Here is a 19636-nt window from a genome sequence, read left to right as displayed (position 1 = left end):
AATTGTCAAATATAGCAAATCACTTCACAGCCAAGACTCTGTAGTTTAATCCCTACTAACCCATAAAGCCTACTTTTCTTCCCTACAGCCTGTGAAGAACCAATGGGTTTCTTCAACTGTTCTAGTGCAGGGCCCGGAGCCAAGGGCTCAGAGTGCCAGAAGAGCTGTCAAACACTAGACAGTCACTGTGTAAGTCTACAATGGGACATGCCTTACAACACGTTAATAAAAACATGCCTTACAACACGTTAATAAAAACATGCCTTACAACACGTTAATAAAAACACGCCTTACAACACGTTAATAAAAACATGCCTTACAACACGTTAATAAAAACATGTCTTACAACACGTTAATAAAAACATGCCTTACAACACGTTAATAAAACATGCCTTACAACACGTTAATAAAACATGTCTTACAACATGTTAATAAAAACATGCCTTACAACACGTTAATAATAACATGCCTTACAACACGTTAATAAAAACATGCCTTACAACACGTTAATAAAACATGTCTTACAACATGTTAATAAAAACATGCCTTACAACACGTTAATAAAAACATGCCTTAAAACACGTTAATAAAAACATGTCTTACAACACGTTAATAAAAACATGTCTTACAACATGTTAATAAAAACATGCCTTACAACATGCCTTACAACATGCCTTACAACATGCCTTACAACATGCCTTACAACACGTTAATAAAAACATGTCTTACAACACGTTAATAAAAACATGTCTTACAACACGTTAATAAAAACATGCCTTACAACACGTTAATAAAAACATGCCTTACAACACGTTAATAAAAACATGCCTTACAACACGTTAATAAAACATGCCTTACAACACGTTAATAAAAACATGCCTTACAACACGTTAATAAAAACACGTCTTACAACACGTTAATAAACACATGTCTTAAAACACGTTAATAAAAACATGTCTTACAACACGTTAATAAAAACATGCCTTACAACACGTTAATAAAAACATGCCTTACAACACGTTAATAAAAACATGCCTTACAACACGTTAATAAAAACATGCCTTACAACACGTTAATAAAAACACGTCTTACAACACGTTAATAAACACATGTCTTAAAACACGTTAATAAAAACATGTCTTACAACACGTTAATAAAAACATGCCTTACAACACGTTAATAAAAACATGCCTTACAACACGTTAATAAAAACATGCCTTACAACACGTTAATAAACACATGTCTTAAAACACGTTAATAAAAACATGTCTTACAACACGTTAATAAAAACATGCCTTACAACACGTTAATAAAAACATGCCTTACATTACGTTAATAAAAACATGTCTTACAACACGTTAATAAAAACATGTCTTACAACACGTTAATAAACACATGTCTTAAAACACGTTAATAAAAACATGTCTTACAACACGTTAATAAAAACATATATTGCAACACATTTTAATAAAAAGGACAATGTTATGTTAACACAGTGACAGATTGATCAAATGATTTCTTACCTTGGACAAAGCTAGGCCCAGGATCCAAACGATATCCTCCGATGAGATTGACTTTTTATAGGGTTTCTGTTTGAGCAGACTGTAACGTTTATAGAGAACCTGATCTCCATGAACATCAAGGAGATCATCTTTAAAAGTCATCCTTGTGTCTTTTCAAACACTTGATCAATTGATCCATTTGACAAATAATGTCCCCATCTTATACCCTGGAGGGTGGAGGGACATTCAGGCACATAATGTCCACATCTTATACACTGGAGGGTGGAGGGACAAACAGGCACATAATGTCCACATCTTATACCCTGGAGGGTGGAGGGACATTCAGGTACATAATGTCCACATCTTATACCCTGGAGGGTGGAGGGACATTCAGGCACATAATGTCCACATCTTATACACTGGAGGGTGGAGGGACAAACAGGCACATAATGTCCACATCTTATACCCTGAGGGTGGAGGGACATTCAGGCACATAATGTCCACATCTTATACCCTGGTGGGAGGAGGGACATTCAGGCACATAATGTCCACATCTTATACCCTGGAGGGAGGAGGGACATTCAGGCACATAAAGTCCAAGTTAAATTCATGTCAGTCCTTCCCTGATTCATTGTGTTATAGATCAGTGCAGAGTGTGTGTCAGGCTGTGTATGTCCTGATGGTCTGCTGTCTGATGGAAACGGAGGATGCATCAAGGAAGACCTATGTCCCTGTTCTCACAATGGAGTCTACTACCAACCTGGACATGTGCTCAAAGTAGACTGCAATACCTGGTAAAATCATCTTCTATCCTTCTTCTTCTTCTTCTTTGGATATGTCAAATGCTTCCCTCTAAAATCTTCCCATGTGATTATGTTTGCATCATTGTAGCACTTGCGAAGGCAGAAAATGGCAGTGTACCAATAAGCAGTGTGATGGGATGTGTGCCATATATGGAGATGGGCATTTCATCACTTTTGATGAGAAAAGGTTCACTTTCAATGGAGATTGTGAATACATTCTTACTCAGGTAGGGCAATAATCATTTATATTTATTTAGGATTTTCTTTGTATTTTTATTAAAACCCCTACTTTATGTATGATGCACATATTTTCTAATTATGATTCAATTGAAGTAATGATTATAACTAAGAGGTTTTCTGATTGTGTATTTGAATACATCCTGCAGGACTACTGCAGCAACAATCCAAACGGTACCTTTAGACTGATCACAGAGAACATTCCCTGTGGAACCACCGGCACCACCTGTTCCAAGGCCATCAAGCTCTTCTTGGGGGTAGGATCTACTGTTCATAAATGGCTTCAGACATGCATTAAAGGTACAATAGACAAGTCTGAACATTTGACTCAATGTCGACACCGGTGACTTTGAGTGTAATTGCATGCTGAACTCTGGATGCACTTATCTCGTCCCCTCCATGTGTTTTGTTAGCACACTAGATTGACAAGGCTGAATTATTGTCGGGCAGATTTGATAGCAGCACAAAAATCTGCCAGCAGCATACCACCGTTGGCTTGCTTCTGAAGCTAAGCAGGGTTGGTCCTGGTCAGTTCCTGAATGGGAGACTAAATGCTGCTGGAAGTGGTGTTGGAGGGCCAGTAGGAGGCACTCTTCCCTCTGGTCTAAAAAATAAATCCCAATCCCAATGGACACTGCCCTGTGTAGGGTGCTGTCTTTCGGATGGGACGTTAAACGGGTGTCCTGACTCTCTGAGGTCATTAAAGATCCCATGGAATTTATCGTAAGAGTAGGGGTGTTAACCCTGGTGTCCTGGCTAAATTCCCAATCTGGCCCTCATACCATCACGGTCACCTAATAATCCCCAGTTTACAATTGGCTCATTCATCCAACTCCTCTCCCCTGTAACTATTCCCCAGGTTGTTGCTGCAAATGAGAACGTGTTCTCAGTCAATTTACCTGGTAAAATAACAGTTAAATAAAATGTAAATAAAAAATCACCCCTATGTATTTGGGATAGGGTTAGCTATGTATTAGGGTTAGGGTTAGCTATGTATTAGGGTTAGGATTAGCTATGTATTAGGGTTAGCTATGTATTAGGGTTAGGGTTACCTATGTATTAGGGTTAGGGTAAGCTATGTATTAGGGTTAGCTATGTATTAGGGTTAGGGTTAGCTATGTATTAGGGTTAGGGTTAGCTATGTATTAGGGTTAGGATTAGCTATGTATTAGGGTTAGCTATGTATTAGGGTTACGGTTAGCTATGTATTAGGGTTAGGGTTAGCTATGTATTAGGGTTAGGGTTAGCTATGTATCAGGGTTAGGATTAGCTATGTATTAGGATTAGCTATGTATTAGGGTTAGGATTAGCTATGTATTAGGGTTAGGGTTAGCTATGTATTAGGGTTAGGATTAGCTATGTATTAGGGTTAGGGTTAGCTATGCTTTAGGGTTAGGGTTAGGGTTAGCTATGTATTAGGGTTAGGGTTAGCTATGTATTTGGGTTAGGGTTAGCTATGTATTAGGGTTAGGATTAGCTATGTATTAGGGTTAGATATGTATTAGGGTTAGGGTTAGCTATGTATTAGGGTTAGGGTTAGCTATGTATCAGGGTTAGTGTTAGCTATGTATTTGGGTTATGGTTAGCTATGTATTAGGGTTAGGTTAGCTATGTATTAGGGTTAGGGTTAGCTATGTATTAGGGTTAGCTATGTATTAGGGTTAGCTATGTATTAGGGTTAGCTATGTATTAGGGTTTAGCTATGTATTAGGGTTAGGGTTAGCTATGTATTAGGGTTAGGGTTAGCTATGTATTAGGGTTAGGGTTAGCTATGTGTTAGGGTTAGGGTTAGCTATGTATTATGGTTAGGGTTTGCTATGTATTAGGGTTAGCTATGTATTAGGGTTAGCTATGTATTAGGGTTAGGGTTAGCTATGTATTAGGGTTAGCTATGTGTTTGGGTTAGGGTTAGCTATGTATTAGGGTTAGGGTTCAAATCAAATCAAATCAAATTTTATTTGTCACATACACATGGTTAGCAGATGTTAATGCAAGTGTAGTGAAATGCTTGTGCTTCTAGTTCCGACAATGCAGTGATAACCAACAAGTAATCTAACTAACAATTCTAAAACTACTGTCTTATACACAGTGTAAGGGGATAAAGAATATGTACATAAGGATATATGAGTGAGTGATGGTACAGAGCAGCATACAGTAGATGGTATCGAGTACAGTATATACATATGAGATGAGTATGTAGACAAAGTAAACAAAGTGGCATAGTTAAAGTGGCTAGTGATACATGTATTACATAAGGATGCAGTCGATGATGTAGAGTACAGTATATACGTATGCATATGAGATGAATAATGTAGGGTAAGTAACATTATATAAGGTAGCATTGTTTTGGCTGGCTGATATATTTACATCATTTCCCATCAATTCCCATTATTAAAGTGGCTGGAGTTGGGTCAGTGTCAATGACAGTGTGTTGGCAGCAGCCACTCAATGGTGGCTGTTTAACAGTCTGATAGCCTTGAAAAAGAAGCTGTTTTTCAGTCTCTCAGTCCCAGCTTTGATGCACCTGTACTGACCTCGCCTTCTGGATGATAGCGGGGTGAACAGGCAGTGGTTCGGGTGGTTGATGTCCTTGATGGTCTTTATGGCCTTCCTGTAACATCGGGTGGTGTAGGTGTCCTGGAGGGCAGGTAGTTTGCCCCCGGTGATGCGTTGTGCAGACCTCACTACCCTCTGGAGAGCCTTACGGTTGAGGGCAGAGCAGTTGCCGTACCAGGCGGTGATACAGCCCGCCAGGATGCTCTCGATTGTGCATCTGTAGAAGTTTGTGAGTGCTTTTGGTGACAAGCCGAATTTCTTCAGCCTCCTGAGGTTGAAGAGGCGCTGCTGCGCCTTCTTCACGACGCTGTCAGTGTGAGTGGACCAATTCAGTTTGTCTGTGATGTGTATGCCGAGGAACTTAAAACTTGCTACCCTCTCCACTACTGTTCCATCGATGTGGATAGGGGGTGTTCCCTCTGCTGTTTCCTGAAGTCCACAATCATCTCCTTAGTTTTGTTGACGTTGAGTGTGAGGTTATTTTCCTGACACCACACTCCGAGGGCCCTCACCTCCTCCCTGTAGGCCGTCTCGTCGTTGTTGGTAATCAAGCCTACCACTGTTGTGTCGTCCGCAAACTTGATGATTGAGTTGGAGGCGTGCGTGGCCACGCAGTCGTGGGTGAACAGGGAGTACAGGAGAGGGCTCAGAACGCACCCTTGTGGGGCCCCGTGTTGAGGATCAGCGGGAGGAGATGTTGTTGCCTACCCTCACCACCTGGGGGCGGCCCGTCAGGAAGTCCAGTACCCAGTTGCACAGGGCGGGGTCGAGACCCAGGGTCTCGAGCTTGATGACGAGCTTGGAGGGTACTATGGTGTTGAATGCCGAGCTGTAGTCGATGAACAGCATTCTCACATAGGTATTCCTCTTGTCCAGGTGGGTTAGGGCAGTGTGCAGTGTGGTTGAGATTGCATCGTCTGTGGACCTATTTGGGCGGTAAGCAAATTGGAGTGGGTCTAGGGTGTCAGGTAGGGTGGAGGTGATATGGTCCTTGACTAGTCTCTCAAAGCACTTCATGATGACGGAAGTGAGTGCTACGGGGCGGTAGTCGTTTAGCTCAGTTACCTTAGCTTTCTTGGGAGTGGGTTAGCTATGTATTAGTGTTAGGGTTAGCTATGTATTAGGGTTAGGGTTAGCTATGTATCAGGGTTAGGATTAGCTATGTATTAGGGTTAGGATTAGCTATGTATTAGGGTTAGGGTTAGGGTTAGCTATTTATTAGGGTTAGGGTTAGCTATGTATTTGGCTTAGGGTTAGCTATGTATTAGGGTTAGGATCAGCTATGTATTAGGGTTAGGGTTAGCTATGTATTAGGGTTAGGATCAGCTATGTATTAGGGTTAGGGTTAGCTATGCTTTAGGGTTAGGGTTAGGGTTAGCTATGTATTAGGGTTAGGGTTAGCTATGTATTTGGGTTAGGGTTAGCTATGTATTAGGGTTAGGATTAGCTATGTATTAGGGTTAGATATGTATTAGGGTTAGGGTTAGGGTTAGCTATGACTGAGATGGCCGCCTCGCTTCGCGTTCCTAGGAAACTATGCAGTTTTTTGTTTTTTTACGTGTTATTTCTTACATTAGTACCCCAGGTCATCTTAGGTTTCATTACATACAGTCGAGAAGAACTACTGAATATAAGATCAGCGCCAACTCACCATCAGTACGACCAAGAATATGTTTTCCGCGACGCGGATCCGGTGTTCTGCCTTACGAACAGGACAACGGAATGGATCGCATGCAGCGACCCAAGGAAACGACTCCGAAAAAGAGGGAAACGAGGCGGTGTTCTGGTCAGACTCCGAAAAAGGGCACATCGCGCACCACTCCGCAGCATTCTTCTTGCCAATGTCCAGTCTCTTGACAACAAGGTTGACGAAATCCGAGCAAGGGTAGCATTCCAGAGGGACATCAGAGACTGCAACGTTCTCTGCTTCACAGAAACATGGCTTACTGGGAAGACGCTATCCGAGGCGGTGCAGCCAACGGGTTTCTCCACGCATCGCGCCGACAGAAACAAACATCTTTCTGGTAAGAAGAGTGGCGGGGGCGTATGCCTCATGACTAACGAGACATGGTGTGATGAAGGAAACATACAGGAACTCAAATCCTTCTGTTCACCTGATTTAGAATTCCTCACAATCAAATGTAGACCGCATTATCTTCCAAGAGAATTCTCCTCGATTATAATCACAGCCGTATATATCCCCCCCAAGAAGACACATCGATGGCTCTGAACGAACTTTATTTAACTCTTTGCAAACTGGAAACCATTTATCCGGAGGCTGCATTCATTGTAGCTGGGGATTTTAACAAAGCTAATCTGAAAACAAGACTCCCTAAATTTTACCAGCATATCGATTGCGCAACCAGGGGTGGTAAAACCTTGGATCATTGTTACTCTAACTTCCGCTACGCATATAAGGCCAGGCCCCGCCCCCCTTTCGGAAAAGCTGACCACGACTCCATTTTGCTGATCCCTGCCTACAGGCAGAAACTAAAACAAGAGGCTCCCACGCTGAGGTCTGTCCAACGCTGGTCAGACCAAGCTGACTCCACACTCCAAGACTGCTTCCATCACGTGGACTGGGACATGTTTCGTATTGCGTCAGATGGAAATATTGACGAATACGCTGATTCGGTGTGCGAGTTCATTAGAACGTGCGTCGAAGATGTCGTTCCCATAGCAACGATAAAAACATTCCCAAACCAGAAACCGTGGATTGATGGCAGCATTCGCGTGAAACTGAAAGCGCGAACCACTGCTTTTAATCAGGGCAAGGTGTCTGGTAATATGTCAGAATATAAACAATGCAGCTATTCCCTCCGCAAGGCTATTAAACAAGCTAAGCGTCAGTACAGAGACAAAGTGGAATCTCAATTCAATGGCTCAGACACAAGAGGCATGTGGCAGGGTCTACAGTCAATCACGGACTACAAGAAGAAACCCAGCCCAGTCACGGACCAGGATGTCTTGCTCCCAGGCAGACTAAATCACTTTTTGCCCGCTTTGAGGACAATACAGTGCCACTGACACGGCCTGCAACGAAAACATGCGGTCTCTCCTTCACTGCAGCCGAGGTGAGTAAGACATTTAAACGTGTTAACCCTCGCAAGGCTGCAGGCCCAGACGGCATCCCCAGCCGCGCCCTCAGAGCATGCGCAGACCAGCTGGCCGGTGTGTTTACGGACATATTCAATCAATCCCTATACCAGTCTGCTGTTCCCACATGCTTCAAGAGGGCCACCATTGTTCCTGTTCCCAAGAAAGCTAAGGTAACTGAGCTAAACGACTACCGCCCCGTAGCACTCACTTCCGTCATCATGAAGTGCTTTGAGAGACTAGTCAAGGACCATATCACCTCCACCCTACCTGACACCCTAGACCCACTCCAATTTGCTTACCGCCCAAATAGGTCCACAGACGATGCAATCTCAACCACACTGCACACTGCCCTAACCCACCTGGACAAGAGGAATACCTATGTGAGAATGCTGTTCATCGACTACAGCTCGGCATTCAATACCATAGTACCCTCCAAGCTCGTCATCAAGCTCGAGACCCTGGGTCTCGACCCCGCCCTGTGCAACTGGGTACTGGACTTCCTGACGGGCCGCCCACAGGTGGTGAGGGTAGGCAACAACATCTCCTCCCCGCTGATCCTCAACACGGGGCCCCACAAGGGTGCGTTCTGAGCCCTCTCCTGTACTCCCTGTTCACCCACGACTGCGTGGCCACGCACGCCTCCAACTCAATCATCAAGTTTGCGGACGACACAACAGTGGTAGGCTTGATTACCAACAACGACGAGACGGCCTACAGGGAGGAGGTGAGGGCCCTCGGAGTGTGGTGTCAGGAAAATAACCTCACACTCAACGTCAACAAAACTAAGGAGATGATTGTGGACTTCAGGAAACAGCAGAGGGAACACCCCCTATCCACATCGATGGATCAGTAGTGGAGAGGGTAGCAAGTTTTAAGTTCCTCGGCATACACATCACAGACAAACTGAATTGGTCCACTCACACTGACAGCGTCGTGAAGAAGGCGCAGCAGCGCCTCTTCAACCTCAGGAGGCTGAAGAAATTCGGCTTGTCACCAAAAGCACTCACAAACTTCTACAGATGCACAATCGAGAGCATCCTGGCGGGCTGTATCACCGCCTGGTACGGCAACTGCTCCGCCCTCAACCGTAAGGCTCTCCAGAGGGTAGTGAGGTCTGCACAACGCATCACCGGGGCAAACTACCTGCCCTCCAGGACACCTACACCACCCGATGTTACAGGAAGGCCATAAAGATCATCAAGGACATCAACCACCCGAACCACTGCCTGTTCACCCCGCTATCATCCAGAAGGCGAGGTCAGTACAGGTGCATCAAAGCTGGGACCGAGAGACTGAAAAACAGCTTCTATCTCAAGGCCATCAGACTGTTAAACAGCAATCACTAACATTGAGTGGCTGCTGCCAACACACTGTCATTGACACTGACCCAACTCCAGCCACTTCAATAATGGGAATTGATGGGAAATGATGTAAATATATCACTAGCCACTTTAAACAATGCTACCTTATATAATGTTACTTACCCTACATTATTCATCTCATATGCATATGTATATACTGTACTCTAGATCATCGACTGCATTCTTATGTCACTAGCCACTTTAACTATGCCACTTTGTTTACTTTGTCTACATACTCATCTCATATGTATATACTGTACTCGATACCATCTACTGTATGCTGCTCTGTACCATCACTCATTCATATATCCTTATGTACATATTCCTTATCCCCTTACACTGTGTATAAGACAGTAGTTTTGGAATTGTTAGTTAGATTACTTGTTGGTTATCACTGCATTGTCGGAACTAGAAGCACTAGCATTTCGCTCCACTCGCATTAACATCTGCTAACCATGTGTATGTGACAAATAAAATTCGATTTGATTTGATTTGATTTGATATTAGGGTTAAGGTTAGGTTTAGCTGTGTATTAGGGTTAGGGTTAGATATGTATTTGGGTTAGGGTTAGCTATGTATTAGGGTTAGGGTTAGCTATGTATTAGGGTTAGGGTTAGCTATGTATTTGGGATAGGGTTAGCTATGTATTAGGGTTAGGGTTAGCTATGTATTAGGGTTAGGGTTAGCTATGTATTAGGGTTAGGGTTAGCTATGTATTAGGGTTAGGGTTAGGGTTAGGGTAAGCTATGTATTAGACTTAGGGTTAGGGTTAGGGTAAGCTATGTATTAGACTTAGGGTTAGCTATGTATTAGGGTTAAGGTTAGGGTTAGCTATGTATTAGGGTTAGGGTTAGCTATGTATTTGGGTTAGGGTTAGCTATGTATTTGGGTTAGGGTTAGCTATGTATCAGGGTTACGGTTAGTTATGTTAGTTAGGGTTAGTGTTAGATATGTATTTGGACAGTAGAATTTCAAATCATGTTATATCTGTGTACAAACTGGATTGTGTAAAACCCAACACCACCACAGTGTAAAACCCTGGATAGTGTAAAACCCAGCACCACCACAGTGTTAACCTGGGTAGTGTAAAACCCAGCACCACCACAGTGTAACCCTGGATAGTATAAAGCCCAGCACCACCACAGTGTTACCCTGGATGGTGTAAAACCCAGCACCACCACAGTGTTACCCTGGGTAGTGTAAAACCCAGCACCGACACTGTGTAAAACCCAGCACCACCACAGTGTAAAACCCAGCACCACCACAGTGTTACCCTGGGTAGTGTTAAATCCAGCACCACCACAGTTTAAAACCCAGCACCACCACAGTGTAAACCTGTCTACTAGTATTACATTAGCAATGAACACTTTCTGTTTCTGCCTTTCAGAGCAATGAGATCATACTAGCAGATGAATCTGTAAAAGTGATCAAACAAGAGAACGGGGTTGACGTACCATACCAGGTCCACTCTATCGGTCTCTATGTTGTTGTTGAGGCTGAAAATGGCCTGATCCTCATGTGGGACAAGAAGAATAGCCTGTTCATCAAACTCAGCTCTACCTTCCAGGTGAGTGACTAGAATAGGACATTTTGAACCACTGATGCCACTGTATCTTTGTTTAGCATTTGCATTGGCTTACAAAACAATGTGATGTTTGATTATCTACTTCGGGTATTATTTTTAAATGTTTAATTTCCTTCCAGGGCCAAGTGTGTGGTCTGTGTGGTAACTACGACGGTAATGGAAAGAACGACTTCACGTCCAGAAACCAGGAAGTGGTTGTTGAAGCTCTGGAGTTTGGGAACAGCTGGAAAGTGTCACCCAGTTGCCCCAACGCTGATGTCATAAAAAACCCATGCACTTTAAGATCATACAGGCAGTCCTGGTCTCTGAAACGCTGCAGCATCATCACCAGTAACGTTTTCTCAGCCTGCCACTCACAGGTACAGTACACAGCAGATACTATTCAATATAGATTCAATACTTTCTTGCCATACCAACCGAAGTTGTTAGGAAGTCGACGTAGTGCAGCTGATATAAACTAAGACATATAGGCACACGTATAAACACCTGCATTTCCATAACCTATACATTCAATAGAGACTACAGCAGATACATTCAATAGATACTACAGCAGATACATTCAATAGATACTACAGCAGATACATTCAATAGAGACTACAGCAGATACATTCAATAGATACTACAGCAGATACATTCAATAGAGACTACAGCAGATACATTCAATAGATACTACAGCAGATACATTCAATAGAGACTACAGCAGATACATTCAATAGATACTACAGCAGATACATTCAATAGAGACTACAGCAGATACATTCAATAGAGACTACAGCAGATACATTCAATAGACAGTACAGCAGATACATTCAATAGAGACTACAGCAGATACATTCATTAGAGACTACAGCAGATACATTCAATAGATACTACAGCAGATACATTCAATAGATACTACAGCAGATACATTCAATAGATACTACAGCAGAAACATTCAATAGATACTACAGCAGATACATTCAATAGAGACTACAGCAGATACATTCAATAGAGAGTACAGCAGATACATTCAATAGACAGTACAGCAGATACATTCAATAGACAGTACAGCAGATACATTCAATAGAGACTACAGCAGATACATTCAATAGAGACTACAGCAGATACATTCAGTAGACAGTACAGCAGATACATTCAATAGACAGTACAGCAGAAACATTCAATAGACAGTACAGCAGATACATTCAGTAGACAGTACAGCAGATACATTCAATAGAGACTACAGCAGATACATTCAATAGAGACTACAGCAGATACATTCAATAGAGACTACAGCAGATACATTCAATAGAGACTACAGCAGATACATTCAATAGAGACTACAGCAGATACATTCAATAGAGACTACAGCAGATACATTCAATAGAGACTACAGCAGATACATTCAATAGAGACTACAGCAGATACATTCAATAGAGACTACAGCAGATACATTCAATAGAGACTACAGCAGATACATTCAATAGAGACTACAGCAGATACATTCAATAGAGACTACAGCAGATACATTCAATAGAGACTACAGCAGATACATTCAATAGAGACTACAGCAGATACATTCAATAGACAGTACAGCAGATACATTCAATAGACAGTACAGCAGATACATTCAGTAGACAGTACAGCAGATACATTCAATAGACAGTACAGCAGAAACATTCAATAGACAGTACAGCAGATACATTCAGTAGACAGTACAGCAGATACATTCAATAGAGACTACAGCAGATACATTCAATAGAGACTACAGCAGATACATTCAATAGAGACTACAGCAGATACATTCAATAGAGACTACAGCAGATACATTCAATAGAGACTACAGCAGATACATTCAATAGAGACTACAGCAGATACATTCAATAGAGACTACAGCAGATACATTCAATAGAGACTACAGCAGATACATTCAATAGAGACTACAGCAGATACATTCAATAGACAGTACAGCAGATACATTCAATAGACAGTACAGCAGATACATTCAATAGAGACTACAGCAGATACATTCAATAGACAGTACAGCAGATACATTCAATAGAGACTACAGCAGATACATTCAATAGATACTACAGCAGATACATTCAGTAGACAGTACAGCAGATACATTCAATAGACAGTACAGCAGATACATTCAATAGAGACTACAGCAGATACATTCAATAGACAGTACAGCAGATACATTCAGTAGACAGTACAGCAGATACATGCAGTCGGCAGGTTAAAACAAGCTGTCTGTACAAAGGCTATGACTTGTGCATCTTGGCTACATTGGTATTTACATTTGGTGAAAATTGTAATTTTCTGTTAAAAGTCTACACCGTTGGGGGGGGGGGTTACATATGGAATTGTTTTAAAATAGTAATACTATGGATCATTTAGATATTTCATTTTGAATTGTAGGACCCCTTTATGTTTCAAAAATATATATTTCGAAAGAAAACATTTAAAATATTAAATTTGGCCTTTACTACTACAAACCTTAACAACACATTCATGAATGGCAAAAACAGACAGTCAACAATAAATCATAAGGAATAAGATGTTGAAGTGTCTGTTGTATATTTAGGAGATTTAAGAAAGCTCAGGAATAAAACCATTTTTTTGGGGGGGGATGCATATTTTTTAACCCCTTATTTTTAGTTAGTTTTAGTTACCACAAAAACAACCTCCATACTTCCATTCGTTTGTGTGGCTTACCTTCACCATCTTGTTCACAGGAGTCTCCCCTTTCCATAGAGTCGTTTCTTTGGCATCATTAAAACTGAAGATTTATTTATCAAATATCTCTCTGTAATTATTATTACGCGATTAAACTGATTAATCATGGAACTGTAATTAACTAGGAAGTCGGGGCACCAAGGAAAATATTCAGATTACAAAGTTATAATTTTCCTAATATAACTTTCAGATATTTTTATATCTGATCAGTCTTCAAATTGATTAATTATTCTTTACCTCGTGTTAGTCTCATTCCAAACGTCATAAATTGTTGGTTATCTGCAGGAACCCAGTCTTCTCTCTGAGTCATTATTACATCAATTGTCTTAAATAATTTATTTACAAACTAAGTAATTCACAGAAATGCACAAACAAACAGTAGATATGGTTACAAGGAAACAACAGTGTAATGTGCCCTAGTGGGCTAAACCGGCATCGCAGCTTGGTGGACAAAAGGGAAGTGGGGGTCGACTGAGATGAGAAACTACAAGGTTGATAATTATAACAATTGAAATGCTAATCCTTTGCACCTGAACGCTCACTCATTCGGGAATGATTGCAATCAATATATATATATTTACGCTCAGTATGTTGTCAGGATCTCTGTTGAAAAGTTTGTTTCTGTTGGAGAGTTAGTCCGCCCTCTCTCTCGCTCTGCCGTGGTTAGAAAGGATAGTTCAGAGTAACATTCATTCGTTATAGATTAGATGTGTCGGCAGTTGTCGGTCTTCGTATTCAATGATACCGAATTCCTAGCTGCAGACTAGTAATTAGTATCAAAGACTTGTTCTTATTCTGTCAGTATCGATAGTCTTAGAGTTTCAACAACCATTACAGCTTATACTCAGGTTTTATGGAAAAATCTTTCCAATAAAATTGGTTTGTCAATAATCGTGTGAATGTCCACACAGTCACCATAATAGACAACAACAAAAGTAGTACAAAACAGGTAACAAAAACATAAAGTCAGCCATCCAACCCAATAATAATCATCGTCAATAGTTCATCTGTAGTCTCTTCAACAAGCTGAGCAATGCATGAATAAATAAATGATGGCTTAATGCATCTTCCTATAAGGTGGACCCCACGCCATTCCATGATGCCTGTGTGAGGGACTCGTGTGCCTGTGACACTGGGGGAGACTGCGAGTGTTTCTGTACAGCTGTAGCAGCCTACGCCCAGGCCTGTAACGAGGCAGGGGCTTGTATCAAGTGGAGGACACCAGATATCTGCCGTGAGTCATTTGCTTTGAGTGGGACAATTGATTGATGGATAGGTGGGATTGTTTAGCTATCGGGACAAAATACCAATTTATGATTTCAATGTGTAACTGTTCAATCAATCTTTTAGGACCCTGGTTCAGTTAAAATGTGACATGTTTTTATTTCACCAGCTCTGTTCTGTGATTTCTACAACCCTATTGGTGAGTGTGAGTGGCATTATAATCCGTGTGGATACCCCTGTATGAAGACCTGCAAGAATCCCTCAGGAACATGCTCCAGTCAGATCCCTGCACTGGAAGGTAACTAAGAGCCCTTCATAACAGCTTGGCCGTTTGATTTGGACAATTTACATTCCAAGTTGTTAAACAAATGTACAGTATAAAATATGTAATAACTCCTCCCTCCCTTGTTCATCTATACTGAAAACTAAATACAAATATTGAAATATCATATCCATTACAGCTTTGGTGTTAGAACTAGATACCATGAGGATGATCTAATCTGTGCAGGTGTCCTGGATTAAATCGACTGTTTTTATCTTAAAGGTTGCTATCCAAAATGTCCTTCGGCCCAGCCTTATTTGGAAGAAAGTACCATGAAGTGTGTCAGTAAGAAGGACTGTGGTTGCTACGATGGAGATGGAACTCATTACAACGATGGAGAGGTTATACCTTCCAAGGAGAACTGTCAGACATGGTATGCTTTCAGATCAACATTTTGATAAATACATAGATACTGTATTTACATTACATAGGATTTAATACAGTTGGTATAAGCCTTAAGGTAACCTGTATCTCTGGTCAGATAAGGCAATGTCAATAGTCCACCTACAAAGAGGCTTTCCTACTATTTAATTGATTATGATTTTCAAAGATTGGGATTTGTCCTGTTAATACCTTATTGGGATTTGACCTGTTAATACCTTATTGGGATTTGACCTGTTAATACCTTATTGTGATTTGACCTGTTAATACCTTATTGTGAATATAACATATAACATTGTTTTGTACTTCATAACAAATAGCTCTTCATATTTTATTCGACTTTGAAAGGTACTGTAACCTCCCTCTTTCTTTTTCAAGTCGTTGTTCATCAACTGAGGTCAGTTGCAGCTATGATGTCCAAGGTAAGGAAAACCACTACAAACTGAAACATCAGCCTACATTATTACCAAGAAGTAACATGACAAGATGATTACATGATAATAAATGAAACATTAGCCTACATTATTACCAAGAAGGTAACATGACAAGATAATTACATGATAATAACTTGTGTTCCTTGTGAAAATCCTATTGCAGCTTGTTATTGTTTCTACGACGGCAGAACATACCCGTATGGAGCGACCATATATCACACATCTGACGGTGACGGGACCTGTATTACTGCCACCTGCAAAGAGAATGGAACTATTGTCCGGATTATGAACCCCTGTCCCAGCACCCCAACTCCAACAACTACACCAAGTGTTACAACAACACAGATATTCACTCAAGCACCGACCACAACAGTATTTGTTTTCTCATCTCCTACCACAACCACAACCCATACCCCTACCCCCACAACAACCCCGACTTCACCAACACCCACTTCACCCACTACTACTCCACACTGCCTGACCAAGACTGTCTGTGAATGGTCAGACTGGATTAGCAAATACTATCCCTCTGTTGGACCAGAAGGAGGAGATTTTGAAACCATAGAAAATATAAGGAAATCTGGAATTAATATTTGTAGCCAACCGAAGGAAGTAGAATGCAGAGCCAAAGACAACATCTATGTTCCTTTGGCCGAACTAGGTCAAAATGTTGAATGCAATCCCTCAATTGGACTGATATGCCGCAACAAGGATCAAGGCATCCCACCAATATGCTACAACTATGAGATCAGAGTCAGATGTTGTGTTGATGTTTGTGGCAATGAGACACCTCCCACCGCAGAAAGGCCCACAACAACCATTATAACATCAACAACTACCCCAACAACAAGAACAACAACAGAAAGTCAAACAACAACAGAACGTCCAACAACAACAACAGAAATTCCAACAACCACAACTAAGTCAACAACTCCATCCATAACAACAATAGTAACAGACGAAGTTACAACTGGTCCAGAATCAACAACACCTACCACCACAACAACAACAACAACCACCACAGAAAGTCCATCAACCACAACTACCCCAACAACAAGAACAACAACAGAAAGTCAAACAACAACAGAACGTCCAACAACAACAACAGAAATTACAACAACAACCACCACAGAAAGTCCATCAACCACAACAACAACTAAGACAACAACATATTCTCCAACAGGTGAAACAACAGAGGAAATTACGACTGGTCCTGAATCAACAACACCTACAACAACCCCTACTACTACCCAAATAACAACCCCTACCATTACCCCAATGACAACCCCTACCATTACCCCAACTACTACCACAACAACAATTCAGACGAGGACTACCTCTGAGGTTACAACAACAGCAACCACCAAAGCATCTACCACAACAACAGCCTTCACTGTAGTCACAAATCCACCATACACAAAACCAACAGAAAAGCAAATCTCAAACTTGACAACACAGACAGAAGAAACTACTACATCAAACCCAACCACCACCCCTACCATTACCCCAACAACAACCCCTACCATTACCCCAATGACAACCCCTACCATTACCCCAACGACAACCCCTACCATTACCCCAACAACAACAACAACAACAGAAAGTCCAACAACAACAACAGAAAGTCCAACAACAACAACAGAAAGTCCAACATCAACAACAACAACTATGTCAACAAAATATACCACAACAAGTGAAACAACAGAGGAAATTACAACTGGTCCAGAACCAACAACAACCACAACAACCACTACACCACCACCAACAACAACCACAACAACCACTACACCACCACCAACAACAACCACAACAACCATTACTTTGACAACAACCCCTTCCACTACGCCCTCAACAACCCCTACTTCACCAACACCCACTTCACCCACTACTACTCCACACTGCCTGACCAAGACTGTCTGTGAATGGTCAGACTGGATTAGCAAATACTATCCCTCTGTTGGACCAGAAGGAGGAGATTTTGAAACCATAGAAAATATAAGGAAATCTGGAATTAATATTTGTAGCCAACCGAAGGAAGTAGAATGCAGAGCCAAAGACAACATCTATGTTCCTTTGGCCGAACTAGGTCAAAATGTTGAATGCAATCCCTCAATTGGACTGATATGCCGCAACAAGGATCAAGGCATCCCACCAATATGCTACAACTATGAGATCAGAGTCAGATGTTGTGTTGATGTTTGTAGCAATGAGACACCTCCCACCGCAGAAAGGCCCACAACAACCATTATAACATCAACAACTACCCCAACAACAAGAACAACAACAGAAAGTCAAACAACAACTACCCCAACAACAACAACAACAGAAAGTCCAACAACAACAACTACCCCAACAACAACAACAACAACAACAGAAAGTCAAACAACAACAACTACCCCAACAACAACAACAACAACAACAGAAAGTCAAACAACAACAACTACCCCAACAACAAGAACAACAACAGAAAGTCCAACAACAACAACTACCCCAACAACAAGAACAACAACAGAAAGTCAAACAACAACAGAACGTCCAACAACAACAACAGAAATTCCAACAACCACAACTAAGTCAACAACTCCATCCATAACAACAATAGTAACAGAGGAAGTTACAACTGGTCCAGAATCAACAACACCTACCACCACAACCACAACAACAACCACCACAGAAAGCCCATCAACCACAACTACCCCAACAACAAGAACAACAACAGAAAGTCAAACAACAACAGAACGTCCAACTACAACAACAGAAATTCCAACAACCACAACTAAGTCAACAACTCCATCCATAACAACAATAGTAACAGAGGAAGTTACAACTGGTCCAGAATCAACAACACCTACCACCACAACCACAACAACAACAACCACCACAGAAAGCCCATCAACCACAACTACCCCAACAACAAGAAAAACAACAGAAAGTCCAACAACAACAACCACCACAGAAAGCCCATCAACCACAACAACAACTAAGACAACAACATATTCTCCAACAGGTGAAACAACAGAGGAAATTACAACTGGTCCTGAATCAACAACACCTACAACAACCCCTACTACTACCCAAATAACAACCCCTACCATTACCCCAATGACAACCCCAACTCCACCAACAACAACCCCTACTACTACCCCAACTACTACCACAACAACAAGTCAGACGAGGACTACCTCTGAGGTTACAACAACAGCAACCACCAAAGCATCTACCACAACAACAGCCTTCACTGTAGTCACAAATCCACCATACACAAAACCAACAGAAAAGCAAATCTCAAACTTGACAACACAGACAGAAGAAACTACTACATCAAACCCAACCACCACCCCTACCATTACCCCAATGACAACCCCTACCATTACCCCAACAACAACCTCTACCATTACCCCAATGACAACC

General features: G+C 41.5%; 1 protein-coding gene across 1 annotated transcript in view; it reads left to right on the top strand.

Moving 5' to 3' along the window:
- Nucleotides 1-19618, top strand: part of LOC115117245 (mucin-2-like) — a gene marked incomplete at its 3' end in the record, with an annotated part of 31702 nt that extends 12084 nt beyond the window's left edge. Inside the window, exons 14-24 of the mRNA XM_065022772.1 lie at nt 89-189; nt 2145-2296; nt 2394-2532; nt 2692-2799; nt 10946-11125; nt 11263-11502; nt 14942-15098; nt 15258-15386; nt 15633-15783; nt 16170-16213; nt 16389-19618. Coding sequence (XP_064878844.1) covers nt 89-189; nt 2145-2296; nt 2394-2532; nt 2692-2799; nt 10946-11125; nt 11263-11502; nt 14942-15098; nt 15258-15386; nt 15633-15783; nt 16170-16213; nt 16389-19618 — 4631 coding nt within the window. The remainder of the gene's footprint in view (nt 1-88; nt 190-2144; nt 2297-2393; nt 2533-2691; nt 2800-10945; nt 11126-11262; nt 11503-14941; nt 15099-15257; nt 15387-15632; nt 15784-16169; nt 16214-16388) is intronic.
- Nucleotides 19619-19636: the final 18 nt, after the last annotated feature.

Source organism: Oncorhynchus nerka, linkage group LG9a (genome assembly GCF_034236695.1).
Source record: "Oncorhynchus nerka isolate Pitt River linkage group LG9a, Oner_Uvic_2.0, whole genome shotgun sequence".
NCBI lineage: Eukaryota > Metazoa > Chordata > Actinopteri > Salmoniformes > Salmonidae > Oncorhynchus > Oncorhynchus nerka.
The sequence above is the reverse complement of the archived record's forward strand: the minus strand, read 5'-3'. Positions and strand labels throughout refer to the sequence as shown.